This window comes from Chrysochloris asiatica, unplaced genomic scaffold (genome assembly GCF_000296735.1).
Source record: "Chrysochloris asiatica unplaced genomic scaffold, ChrAsi1.0 scaffold00125, whole genome shotgun sequence".
Classification (NCBI taxonomy): Eukaryota; Metazoa; Chordata; class Mammalia; order Afrosoricida; family Chrysochloridae; genus Chrysochloris; species Chrysochloris asiatica.
Window position 1 is genome coordinate 4,364,465 of NW_006408643.1, and position 12,330 is coordinate 4,376,794.

The 12,330-nt window shown below is 50.0% G+C and overlaps 1 protein-coding gene across 1 annotated transcript in view; it reads right to left on the reverse strand.

Annotated features, from left to right (window-relative positions):
- UHRF1 (ubiquitin-like with PHD and ring finger domains 1) overlaps positions 1-12,330 on the reverse strand; it is a 40,503-nt gene that overhangs the window by 23,460 nt on the left and 4,713 nt on the right. Inside the window, exons 2-4 of the mRNA XM_006868911.1 lie at positions 9,896-10,156; positions 4,365-4,525; positions 2,684-2,899 (exon numbers count right to left, since the gene is read on the reverse strand). Coding sequence (XP_006868973.1) covers positions 2,684-2,899; positions 4,365-4,525; positions 9,896-10,156 — 638 coding nt within the window. The remainder of the gene's footprint in view (positions 1-2,683; positions 2,900-4,364; positions 4,526-9,895; positions 10,157-12,330) is intronic.

Genomic DNA, 12,330 nt, shown 5'->3' on the forward strand with positions numbered 1-12,330 from the left:
TGCGAACCACAAAGTTGGCAGTTCAAACCTACCACCAATTCCTTGGAAACCTTATACAGGGTTGCTATCCTTGGAAACATACAGGGTCACGATGAGCTGGAACCAACACAACAGCAGACAATACACACACACACATATGGAGTCCTGGTGTGGCGCTATAGGATAAGCAAGCATTAAGCTGCCAGCCACAAAGTTATGAGTTCAAACCCACCAGTCGCTCCTCAGAAACCCTATATAGGGTCACGATGAGTCAGAATCGACTTGAAGGCATTTAAGACATACACATGCTAAGTGAAAGACTGGATTAATGTACCAGACTGCAGAGTGGGTTTGAACTGCAAGGTCAGCGATTCAAGCTCACCAGCCGCTCCTTGAAAACCCTATACAGGACGCTCGAAGGCACTTTACAGTAACTACAAGAGAAAGTCAGACTGAGAAGACCACCACGCCGTCCCCCTGCCATAGTCTTTGTTGAATCGTAATGAGTCTACAGGACAGAGCCAAGCTGCCCCGTTGTGTTTCTGAAATCTTAATGGATGCAGACGCCTCCGCTTTCTCCAGACGACTAGAGTGTGTAACCTCATGAATGTGGAATTTCTAGAAAAGATAAAGCTGGAGAGTGGGAAGACCGGCAAGGTCGCCCGAGGGTAGAAACGGGAGGGAGGATGGAATGTAAACGTCCCCTCGGACCCACCCCCACCCTGGAATTGCTGGTGGGTGAAGGTGTTTCAAAACCATGCTGTCAACGATTGTACACGGGCCCTTCTTGCCCATTCTGAGTCAGGGCAATCCCACAGGACAAGCATAGGGGTTTCCAGGCTGTCATCTTTACAAAAGTCAATTGCCAAAGCCTTTCTCCCCCAGAGCTGCTGAGTGGGCCCGAACTGCCAACCTTGCAGTTACAGCTTACTCACTGTGCTGCCAGGGCTCCTTACAGACATTTACTCCAATGCCTCAAACAGGACCCCGAGAATCAACATGCTCTGATGTGAAGATCATTGCTCGATAATCCCAATTTGGAAACTAGGCTTATATATTGTTGTTGTTGTTATGTGCCGTTGAGTATAGCTGCTGGTAAGTGCCATTAAGTCGATTCCAACACATAGCAACTCTGTTCAGAATTTCCAAGGAGCGGCTAAGGGGTTTTGAACTGCTAACCTTGTGGATCGCAGGCCAGTGCTGATCCTACAGTACCACACCAGCAATCTTGTCTATGTATACTTACATGTAAACAAAACAAAAACAAAAACATCAGAAGAATGCTTGGAAAAGAAGGGAACGAAGGACTATGAAATCTTTTTACTAGGGATCCAGACCAATTCTAGAGGCACACAGTTAATTACAAAAGCAAAGTGGACCCAGGGCTCAGCAAACGTTTTCCAGAAAATACCAAACAATTCTCAGTTTTGTGAGCAAGTTTCTTGTCCTGACCACCTGGACTCTGCCGTTAAAAGCACAAAAGCGCTACACACAACAACATAATAATGAATGGCATGGTGTAGCGATAAAACTTTATTTACCAAAACAGCAGGGGGCCACATTTGGCGTCGCAGGCTGCAGTTTACTGACCCCAGGTGCAGAGTGTAACTTTTATTTGCGTTACTTAATGTTTGTGCATGTGTGCATGATCACATCCAGTACAGACATCCGGCCCTGCGTGCCTGGATTCAACTAAGTTTGGATGGATTAAAACATTGGGGAGTGAGGGAAGTAACCATTAAGTGATCAAAGTAGCCCCTGATAGACTTTGTAGCCAGAGTGCTAGTGACATAGCGCTGGCACCATACGGACCATTACAAGTCACCCAGAGAGGCTTTCAGGTAGGCGAGAGGATTTGCGCAGACTACAGGCAAATGTTGTGCCATATGACACACACCATTATTTTTCATTCCATCTCTCCATGAACTTTAGGAAGCCCCTCATGCATACATGTGTTCACACACTAAGAGAAGTCTCTCTGAAGATATGAGTCACAGAGCTACCTTGGGAAAGAGGACCTGCGTGGCCAATGGGGCGAGAAGCAGGGACAATGCTAATACTCGCTGTGTAGTTGTGGGTCCACTTGGGATGGACCCCGCTGGATGACCTAGTCACCATCATTAAACTACAAATAACTAAAACAACAGTCCCCGCCTGCCAGGGCCCGGAGCTCGACCCCATCTCAGACAGACGCACCCCGAGGTCCCCCCTTCAAACCTGCAACCAAAATCATCTACAGCCTTCCGGAAACCAAACAGGAGTCTCGCTGAACTCCTCAAACACATCAAGCAATGAGCTCTTTGAAGAACCATCTCCATGGGGCCAGTGACAATGGCCACCGGAAAGGTTCCAGAGGCAGCTTAGGGGGCAGGAAGCTACGGAGTGGGGGAGGGGTACCTGGAAAAGGCAGGCAAGGGCAGTTGTGTAACCTGAGGAATGTCACTGGCGTCACAGTACCACACCTGAAGAAGCGGTCCATTCTGCCATGTACACGCGCAACAACAAACCATAAACACGGATGACTTAAAGAGAGCAAGATGACCAGCAGTGAGCAGGGAGGAAAGTAGGGCACCAGAGGGGGGGCTAGGCAGAGGCTGTGGCAGCAGGTCCCCGTCATCAGGGCCCTGAGGGCTCAGAACTGGCTGAGGCCCCCAGGATGACAAGAAGCAAGGCTCCCTGGATGCACCGACGGTGCGTGGCTCACCCGAGCATGACGTTGGCGTACAGCTCCCGAACAGTCCTGGTCTCCCGTTTCCGCAGGATCTCGGCATCATACCAGAAGCCACGCTCCTTGGGGTTGTCAGGGTTGTAGTTGAGCATGACCACCTGGCCCGCCTCCAGCTCCTGCCATGTGAAGATGGTTCGGGCGCGCGCACGGACGTCCCTGGAGTTCATCTGGACCACGCCGTTCTCAGGGTAGCTATGGAAAGCAGGCAGCGTGATCAGCACAGTCGAAGGCAGTCCCTTCTCCATCCAGCTTAGGTGCTGGTGTCCAAAATGGTGAGGGAACTCAGCCATTAACCAAAAAATGGCAATTCAAGTCCACCCAAGGCACCTTGGAAGAAAGGTCTGGCAGTGTACTTCCAAAAAATCAGCCACTGACAAGTCTATGGGGCAAAGTTATACTCTGACACCTGGGAGGGGTCCTGAGTCCGATTTCATTCCATCACCTACCTGAGAGGCATGAATGGTGAACGCACTCGGTCGCTAACCGAGATCCCCCCAGAGGCACCTCAGAAGTAAGGCATGGCAATTGTTGTTGTCAGGCGTCATCGAGTCGGAACCGACTCATAGCAACCCCATGCACAGCAGAACGAAACAATGTCCGATCCTGGGCCAACCTCACTACCGCTGCCACACTTGACACCATCAATGATGCCACCTGGCTGATCCATCTCGTTGGGGGTCTTCCTCTTTTTCTCTGACCCTCCACCTTACCCAGCATGACATCCTTCTCCAGCGACTGTTCTCTCCGAGAATTCAATCACAGAAAACCCTACGGAGCAGTTCTAATCTAATCTGACTCACACAGGATCACCAGGAGTCAGATCCAACCCAACAACTGCTTCTTTAAGATGCATAGATACAGAGGCAGGACGATCAATGGGTAGCTGAAGTCTGCAGAGCTAAAAGCCTCAAGGTGCCGGACGACAAGTACACGATCACAAGGTCAGTCTGAACTTCAAGACTGGTGATTCAAACTCACCAGTTGTTCCCTGGAAACCCTACATAGGGTCACTATGAGTCGGAACTGACTCGATGGCACTTAACAACAAGCCTCATTGTGTGCCAGACACCATCCTAGACACCAGGCAGTAGGAACTCAGTAGGAACCTAAGATCTATGCAAGAGCTTAGAGAATCTAAGTTTCTAAGCCTAGTACGGGGCCTGGCACACGATTTTTAAAAAACAAACCCATTGCTGTCAAGTGGATTCTGACTCACGGCGATCCCAGGGGGTTAAAGTAGACCTGAGCTCCACAGGTGTTCTTGGCTGTCACCTTCACAGAAGCAGCCTACAGGCCTTTCTTCCTAAGTGCCATGAGGTGGGTTTGAACCCCCAACCTTTACATCAACCGTCAGGAGCACCCATTTGTGCCCCCCAGGGACCTGGGCGCACAGTAGCCGCTCAATCACTGCACAGTGAACAGAGCTTCCCATTGCAGCAGGGGAGGGAAACCAAGATGAGACAAGCTGCGGTGTTGGTAAGTCAAGATAAAATCCAACAGGGCGATCGGGAACACGTTTCCCAGGGAGTGTGAGGAGAGCGATTTTGCTTTGCCGCTACGGGAGTGGCCTTGTGGATGGTCTGGGGATGTGAGTGCAACAATGAATCCTAAGCCTGTACAGTCTGAGCCAGGACACCGGCCCCCAAGCAACACTCACTCGTCATATTTCACATGGTAAACGATGTCGTCCTCAAGGGCTGGGCTGGACGTGGAGCTGCTCGGCTCGTTCTGTGAGGGGGCCTTCCTGGTCACTCTGACCACCTGTGCCTCAAACCACGCACCCAAGTTTGTGTCCCTCGCATCGACGTATTCATTGACCTGCAACACGGGGAAGGAACATGGGTCAGCAAAACAGACATGGGTCCACTGTAGTCTCAGAGCACAGGGCTGGAGACAAACCCAATGCCTACAGCAGCGTCTTCCTCACAGCACATTGAAACAGGGGCAGGGGGCATTCTGGGTGCTGTAGGGTGCTAAGCAGCACCCATGGTCTCCACCACCTCAATGCCAGGATCACTTTGTCCCTCCTTATTGACACCCACCAATGACCCAGACTGTATCCAGTCCCCCCTGGGGACAGAATCACCTTGGGTGAGGACCCCTGGGTTAGGGGACTCACTTACCCACCCACCCACCCCCGAAGAGACACAGCATCTCATCATCTGATCCCGTGACATCTTGGAATGCTGCCCACACTGAAGTCCATATACTGAGCGGAAGAGCCCGCTGGCTGACACCGTCGGATCACATAGAAGTTTATTCTGGTGGATGGATGAGCAGGAACCAAACTCAGGGTTATTTTCCGCATAATTGTTGCAGGGTCTCCCATCTTGGCACTGTGGACATGGGGAGCAGGGCAGTCCTGGACACTGTAGGGTGGACAGTGGTGTTCACCCACTGCATGCCAGCCGCATGCTCCGTAATTATTACAAAGAAAAACGTCTCCACACTCAGTGTTCCAAGGCGGGGTGTGTGTGTGTGTGTGAGAGATCGAGAGAGATCGCCCCAGGGTGAGACCACCTGCCCTAGGAGAACAAATAGCACATCAAACCGGAACTGTCACTGAAGGCTACACCTGACCAATGTCAGCGTACCGACACATCAGTTCCATCTGCATTGACCACAACAAGAAACAGACAAGTAATCACAGGGAGACTGTTCTAAAAAACCCTTGTCGTGGTTGCAACGTATCCCAGACAGGCGGTCTGGGTCAGTAACTGCTGCCAGTCACTTGGTGAAATGCACTGTTGCTACTGAAACAGACAGGCGGCTACCTGCTGACAGGAAGAGATCCTCATTAGACTGTTGCTGTAAACACCCGTCAACTCCATACTGACTCACAGAGACTCCGTAGAGGGTTTCCAAAGAGCAGCTGATGGGTTTAGATCACTGACTTTGCGGCTAGCAGTCCAGTGCTTATCCTAAAGCACCACACCAGGACTCCAATATAGTAAATGGGGGACAAAGCAAGGCCTATAGATAGATTGAAAATGGGGTCCTGGTGTGGCCCTGTAGGATCAGCACTCGACAATAAGGTCAAGTTTGAACCGTAAGGTAAGCAGTTCCAATCCACCAGCCGCTCCTTGGCAACCCTCCTCGGCTCCTCCGTCACTGAGTTGAAACTGACCAGATAGCATTTAACAACAATAGATTAGGAAGAAGCGCTGATGGCTCTGTAGGTAAGCACTAGACTGATAACCACAAGTATAGCAGCTCTAACTCACCAGTTGCTAAAGAAAACAATGAAGTTTTCTATTCCCATAAAGATTTAAGGCTGGGAAACACTATCCAGGCTCCCTGTGAGTCACGAGGCTGGTTGGCAGTGGGTTTGGTTTACAAAGCCCGAAGAGGAGCCCTAAGGATGTAACACTACATTACATGGCTGTTGGAAAGGTTGACCAATGGGTCAAAGCCACCAGGTAGGTAGCTTCCAGCTACAAGGGAGGAAGACTTGTCAATCTGCTTCCACCAAAAAAAAAATTAAATAAAAGGAGAAAAAGCCAGGAAATCCCCTGTGGGACGGTCCTACTCTACCCCAGGGGTCTCCGTGAGTCAGAAATGAGGGCACCCTACAACATGTACGTTAAAAAAGACGGGAACTCTTAAAGCTCAAAGCGGGCCCCACAGGCCAATGGGGAAGGAAGGCAGGCACGCCAGCCGACAAGAGTCCGCTCAGAACAGCTCAGGGAGGACCATTTGTCAAGAGAGGCTGCGTATGTGGATCTTTCCATGACATGGCCTTATTCGTAGGTGGTGGCAGTGAACTCCAGCACTTCACAGAAAACCTATGCCAGCCTCCAACCCAGAACGTTGTCATTCAGGGTCAGAAAGAATCCCTAGAGGCCACCAACATCTATACAATGGACTATCAGTCGGCCATCAAGACACATCCTGAAACATGATGGACTTGCAATCAATCTGTATGCAGCAAAATAGTCACAGGCCAGTGGACTGAGACTGCAGGGTCCCACTGGTCCAAAAGACCTGGACTATACATGTGATAGCCACAGTTGTGTCCACTAGGCTGGCCCAGGACTCACAGGCAGGCTTTGCACTTAAGACATAGTAACCCCGCATGATGAGACCTAATGTCAAGTAATCATCCAAAACCAATCAACTGAAAGGAAGTTTCAACATGGGTGTGTCGACTGCAAGAGCATTTATCTTGCAAGAGATAAAAGGAGAGGGAAGTGGGCAGGCAAGGAGGTTCCTATTATCATCAAGAAAGTAGAGGCGGGAGTGAACAGTGTACCTTACACATGGGGTCCGTGCACCGTGAAGCTCCTAGCTCCAAGGGAAGATTAATGCCAAGACACGTGGAGATCTCCCAGGCCTACTGATGCTGAAAACACACCAGGGCCTTTCTCCAGAGTCAACAACAACAAAAAGCCTTATCCCAGAGCCGCCACTCTGAATTTCGACTCCTAGCTCCCTGTCATGGGCTGACCTGTGTCCCCAAAACACGTGTCAACTTGGCTGGCCCATGATCCTCAGTGGTTTGGCAGTTATGAAATGATGTCATGTGACAGTTCTGGGACATTTCCCAGTGACGCGATCTGATGAGATGAAGCAGTAATAGGAATTAGGGAGCTGCCAGAAAATTTCGAGCAAGATTCAGAAGAGGATGGGGAACAAGGGACATCACTGCTGAAGTCAAGTGGATCTTGGCTAAAAGCAGAGACTAGTAGGAAGATGTTTGCTGTTTTGTTACCTGCCATCAAATGGGTTCCAACTCATAGTGACCCTGTAGAGGGTTTGGACTACCAACTTTGAGGTTAGCAGTCCAGTGCTTATCCTATAGCGTCACTTCAGAGCCCAAAAAGGTGTTTACGTGTGCTTTATTGACCAGGCAAAGGTATTCAATTGTGAGGATCATAATAAACTATGGATAACACTGCAAAGAATGGATATTCCAGAACACTTCATTATGCTCATAGAACCTGTACGTAGACCAAGAGGCAGTTGTTCAGAAAGAACAAACAGATGCTGAATGGGGTAAAATCAGGAAAGGTGTGTGTCAGAACTATAGTCTTTCACTACACTTACTCAATCTGTGTGCTGAACGGATAATTGAAGAAGCTGGATTCTATCAAGAACCGGGCATCAGGATTGAAGGCTCATTAACAGTTGGCAACATACAGATGACACAACCTTGCTTGCAAAAAGCAAAGAGGACTTATAATACTGATGAAGACCGAAGACTACAGTCTTCATTATGGGTTGCACCTCAACGTTAAAGAAAAGGAAAATCCTCAAAATTGGACCAGTAAATAACACCAAAATAAATGGAGAAAAGACTGAAGTTGTCAAAGACTTCATTTTGCTTGGATCAACCATCAACACGAATAGAACCAGCAGACAAGAAATCAAAGTATTGCATTACTCAAATCTGCTGCACAAGCCCTTTTTAAAGTGTTGAAGAGCAAAGATGTCAGCTTGAAGACTAATACCTGACCCAAGCCACGGTATTTTCAATTGCCTCATATGCATGCGAAAGCTGGACCGTGAATATGGAAGGCCATAGAAGAATTGATGCATTTGAATTATGTGTTGGAGAACACTGAAAATACCATGAACCGCCACAGAACAAACAAATCTGTGTTGGAAGTACAGACAGAGTGCTCCTTAGAAGCCAGGATAGCTGGCCTTCGTCTCTCACACTTTGGACATGTTACCTGTCAGGAGGGACTAGTCTCTGGAAAAGGACACCAGGCTTGGAGAAATGGAGAGTCAGGAAAAAAGAAGACCCTCAACATGGAACAATGGGCTGACACATAACAACTGAGTTATGATCGGACTCGAAGGCACCTAACAACAATGAATAACAAAGACAACAGGCAAGTGTATAGAGACGGAAGCAGATTAATGGTGGCCTAAGGATACAGCACTGGACCACAAGGTCAGTTTGAATAGCAAGGTCGGCGGCTCAAGCTCACCAGCCACTCCTTGGAAACCCTATACAGGGTCGCTATGGGTCAGACCCAACTCCACGGCCCCTGACAACAGCAAGGGTAATGGGGAGCTACTTGGGTCACAAAAAATGGCTACACGCTTGGCTGCTAACGGAAAGGCTGGTTTGAATCCACCCAAGGTTGGTAGTTCAAACCCATTGTCTGCTCCATGGAAACCCGACTCCACAGCACTTAACTGTAAAGATGCATCAGAAGAAAGGCCTGGAAATCTACTTGTGAAACAGCCAAGATTTTTCACCTCACTCAAAAATGACGGCCAAGTGCATGTGGCTCTGCAATGTCCTGCGTGAGTGTCTGAAAGGGCTCAGTACTTCCTGGGCCAGGATTAGACCAGCAGTTCATCGTGGTCCCCTCCACTTGCTGCACCTGCAGCGTTTCAATCACTGAAAAGGCATCGAGCCTTTGCTTACATTACAGCTACAGCCATCAAGCCAATTCCAACTCATAGGGACTCACAGCGCTTCCCGAGGCAGTCAGTCTTTGGGGGCAGAGAAGAACACATCATCATCCCACAGAGCGCCTAGAGGGTTCGAATAGAGATCTAGTGGTTGGGGGCTGAGTGCTCAGGCTCAAACTACTTCTTACAAACCATAAGGTCAGCAGTTCAAATCTAGCAGCCACTGTGCAGGAGAAAGATGAGGCTTTCTGCTCCCGTAAAGATTTACAGCCTTGGAAACCCTATCTGAGCCACCACAGAGGTGATTTCCCAGTGAGATGATTTCCAGTCGATTTCAGAAGTAGTGAATTTTTAAAGGAGCCGAAAGCCACCTCTCTCTCTGGTGGATTCAAACTGCTGACCTTGTGGTTAGCAGCCCAACGCACAACCACTATGCCAACAGTGCAGACTCCTTTTCTGCACTGAAGTAAGAACCATATGCATCTGGCTCAGACTAAGGAACAAGTTCTTACAGATCCAGTTAGGAAAGAGTCTCATCTGTAAACTGCAGACTGCCTGTAATTTAACAGGGTAGGGTCTTTCTTGTGTGAATATCATCTAAATTTAAAAGAATAAAAAGACTCCCTACTGGAAGGTGCTTAACAACAACAAGGAAACTTTACAAGTGCCCAGAGGGTGGCTTCCCCGCCCCCTGCCCCCCTTGCAGGATGAAGCCCCCAGGGATGGAGTGGGAGCAGGTCTGTGCCCAGTGGACTTGGGGCAAGGCAGATGGAGGCCAGGCTGGAGGGCGCAGCCCCGAACCTGCCGCAGGGAGCTCACCTTATAGAGGCCGAGCTCCGTCTCGTCCCACGTGTCCTCAGTCGTCAGGCCAGCCTTGCTGTCGGTGTCGGCAGCTGCCTCGCCGTGGTTGGAAGACTTGTCCGACTCGCTCTGGCCCAAGCAGCAGCCGGAGTCACTATCGGAGAGCTCCGAGTCCCGCTCCTTGGTGTTGGGAGGTAGCACGAGGCTCTGGCGGACCAGCAGCTGAATGGTGTCATTCAGGCGGACGTCATAGTCAAAGAGCGTATGGCCATCTTCCATCTGCAAGGACAAGGAGGAGGAGGTCATCATGCCAACTCCCAGTGACCTTGTAGGACAGGGCAGAACTGTCACTCTTTACAGGGAGTAACGGAGATTAACCCATTTCTGACTAGTCAATTTTAAACCAGTGACCCTATAGGGCAGAGAAGAACTGCCCCATGGGGTTTCCATAGAAACTCATCTTTAGGGAAGGAGACTTCCACAGAGCTTCCTCCCAAGGAGCGCTTAACCACTGTGCCACCAGGACTCCTGTAAGTCTCCATCAAAACCAGTTAGAACCAAATAAACCAAATCTACTGCTGCGGCGATGGGACCATCTGGCTTTCCTTCCCCTTCCTGTTCCCCTAGGATACAACGAGGGCCTTCCCAGGAGCCACGGACAGGCCGGACAAGTAGTACTCACTGACGCAGTGCCAGCTTCCACTTTGGGCCACCGGGACAATTGTGTCACCAGGAAGGGACGGGGCCCTGATGAGTCAAAAAAATCAACCAGGGGACCCAACTACCACCACAAATTTGTAACACGGTATAAATTGATAGACAAAATCCACATGAACCAAAGCTCTTCGAGGTCCTCAAATTGTTCTGAAGCACATAAGGGGGTCCTGAGAGACCAAACCGTCTGAAACCTGCTGACCCAGAAAAGAAAAGCTCTTGTAAATACAAAGGAGTACCAGGAGACCCATCCAGAATGTTCCACAGCTGTACTGCTCCTAAGAGCAAAACCTGGGCATGCCAAGCAGGCTCTAGAGCCGGGATTTCAGCACTAAGGTGTCATCAACAAACTATGGGACGCAGGACAGAGCTACCCAAATAAAGCTTTATTGGCACATCAAACCCCCAAAACAAAATCTACTGCCATGAAGTTGGTTCAGCCTCACAGCAATCCCACAGGACAGAGTTCTGTCCCACGGGGTTGCCAAGGCTGTAGCTCTAGAAAATGGAAGCCCACAGCCTCACTCAGGAAAAGGGTCAGCAGCCCAATGTGTAACTCACTGCAAAACCAGGGCTCCAACCGGCATATAGTAGCTATCATGTACTGTCGAGTGTGTTCCCTCTTAGAGCGACCCTGTAGATGGTTTCTGAGCAGCTGCTGGTGGGTTTGAACTGACAAGCTTGCAGTTAGCAGTCCAGTGCTTATCCTACAGTGCCACCCAAGGGCTCCCATTGGCACATGTTGTTAAGTGCCTTCCAGTGGGTTCCAACTCATGGCAACCCTGTATAGGATTTTTGGGGAGGGGCTGGTGAGCTCGAACTGCTGACCTTGCAGTTCAAACCAAGCTTGAGGTCCAGAGCTTACCCTACAGCGCAACACCAGGACCCCCTGTTGGCACATGGCCACTCCCAACTGTGCTGCCTACCGCTTCGTCCTATAGAGGCAGAGGTGAGCAGTCCACACATGTCCTTGTTGGGTATCATCGAGTCCACTCGCGGGCAGCCGAGCTGCACAGCAGGGTTGAGGCCACAGTCACTGAGTTGGATTCGACGACGTGGTAAGGGTTTGGTTTTCTGGTTAACCTTAACGGAAGCACATCGCCAGGTCTTTCTCTCAGGGGGTCACTGGGTGGGTTCAAACCTTGAGGTTCACAGTTTGAGCTTTAACAGTTGAGTCACTAGGGTTCTTTTCAATATCTATTAGAGTGTCCTTTGCCCAGTTTGCTGACCTCTGCTATGGAGGAGGGCCACAGTGCATATACCCTAGAAATCAGGACCCTCCCTCACACACCCCAAAGCGGGAGCCTAGAAGTTGCAGTATCTACACTGCCCCCTACCCCCACCCCCCAGCTCCTGGTGCACAGAAAAGGCCCAGCCTACAAGGGTCCTGGTGCACAACAGACCCTCACGCAGTCACCACAACTCATCGTAACACAGTCTTCCCGGCAGGTGTGGTCACATAGCTACTTGTGAGTTCCAACTCATCATGACCGTGTATAGGGTTTCCCAGGAGCCAACCTTGTGGATCAAACCGACCATGCAGTCTAACACATCAACCCACAGCGCCCCCCCAGGGCTCCATCAGCTACTGTTATTGTTAAGTGCCGTTGTCGGTTCCAACTCACAGCCACCCCGTTTAGGGTTTCTGAGGAGCAGCTGGCAGGCCGACCTTGCAGTCCAGCACGTTGCATTAACCAACACCACACCAAGACTCTCTATTAGCTACTAGATGGCTTCAA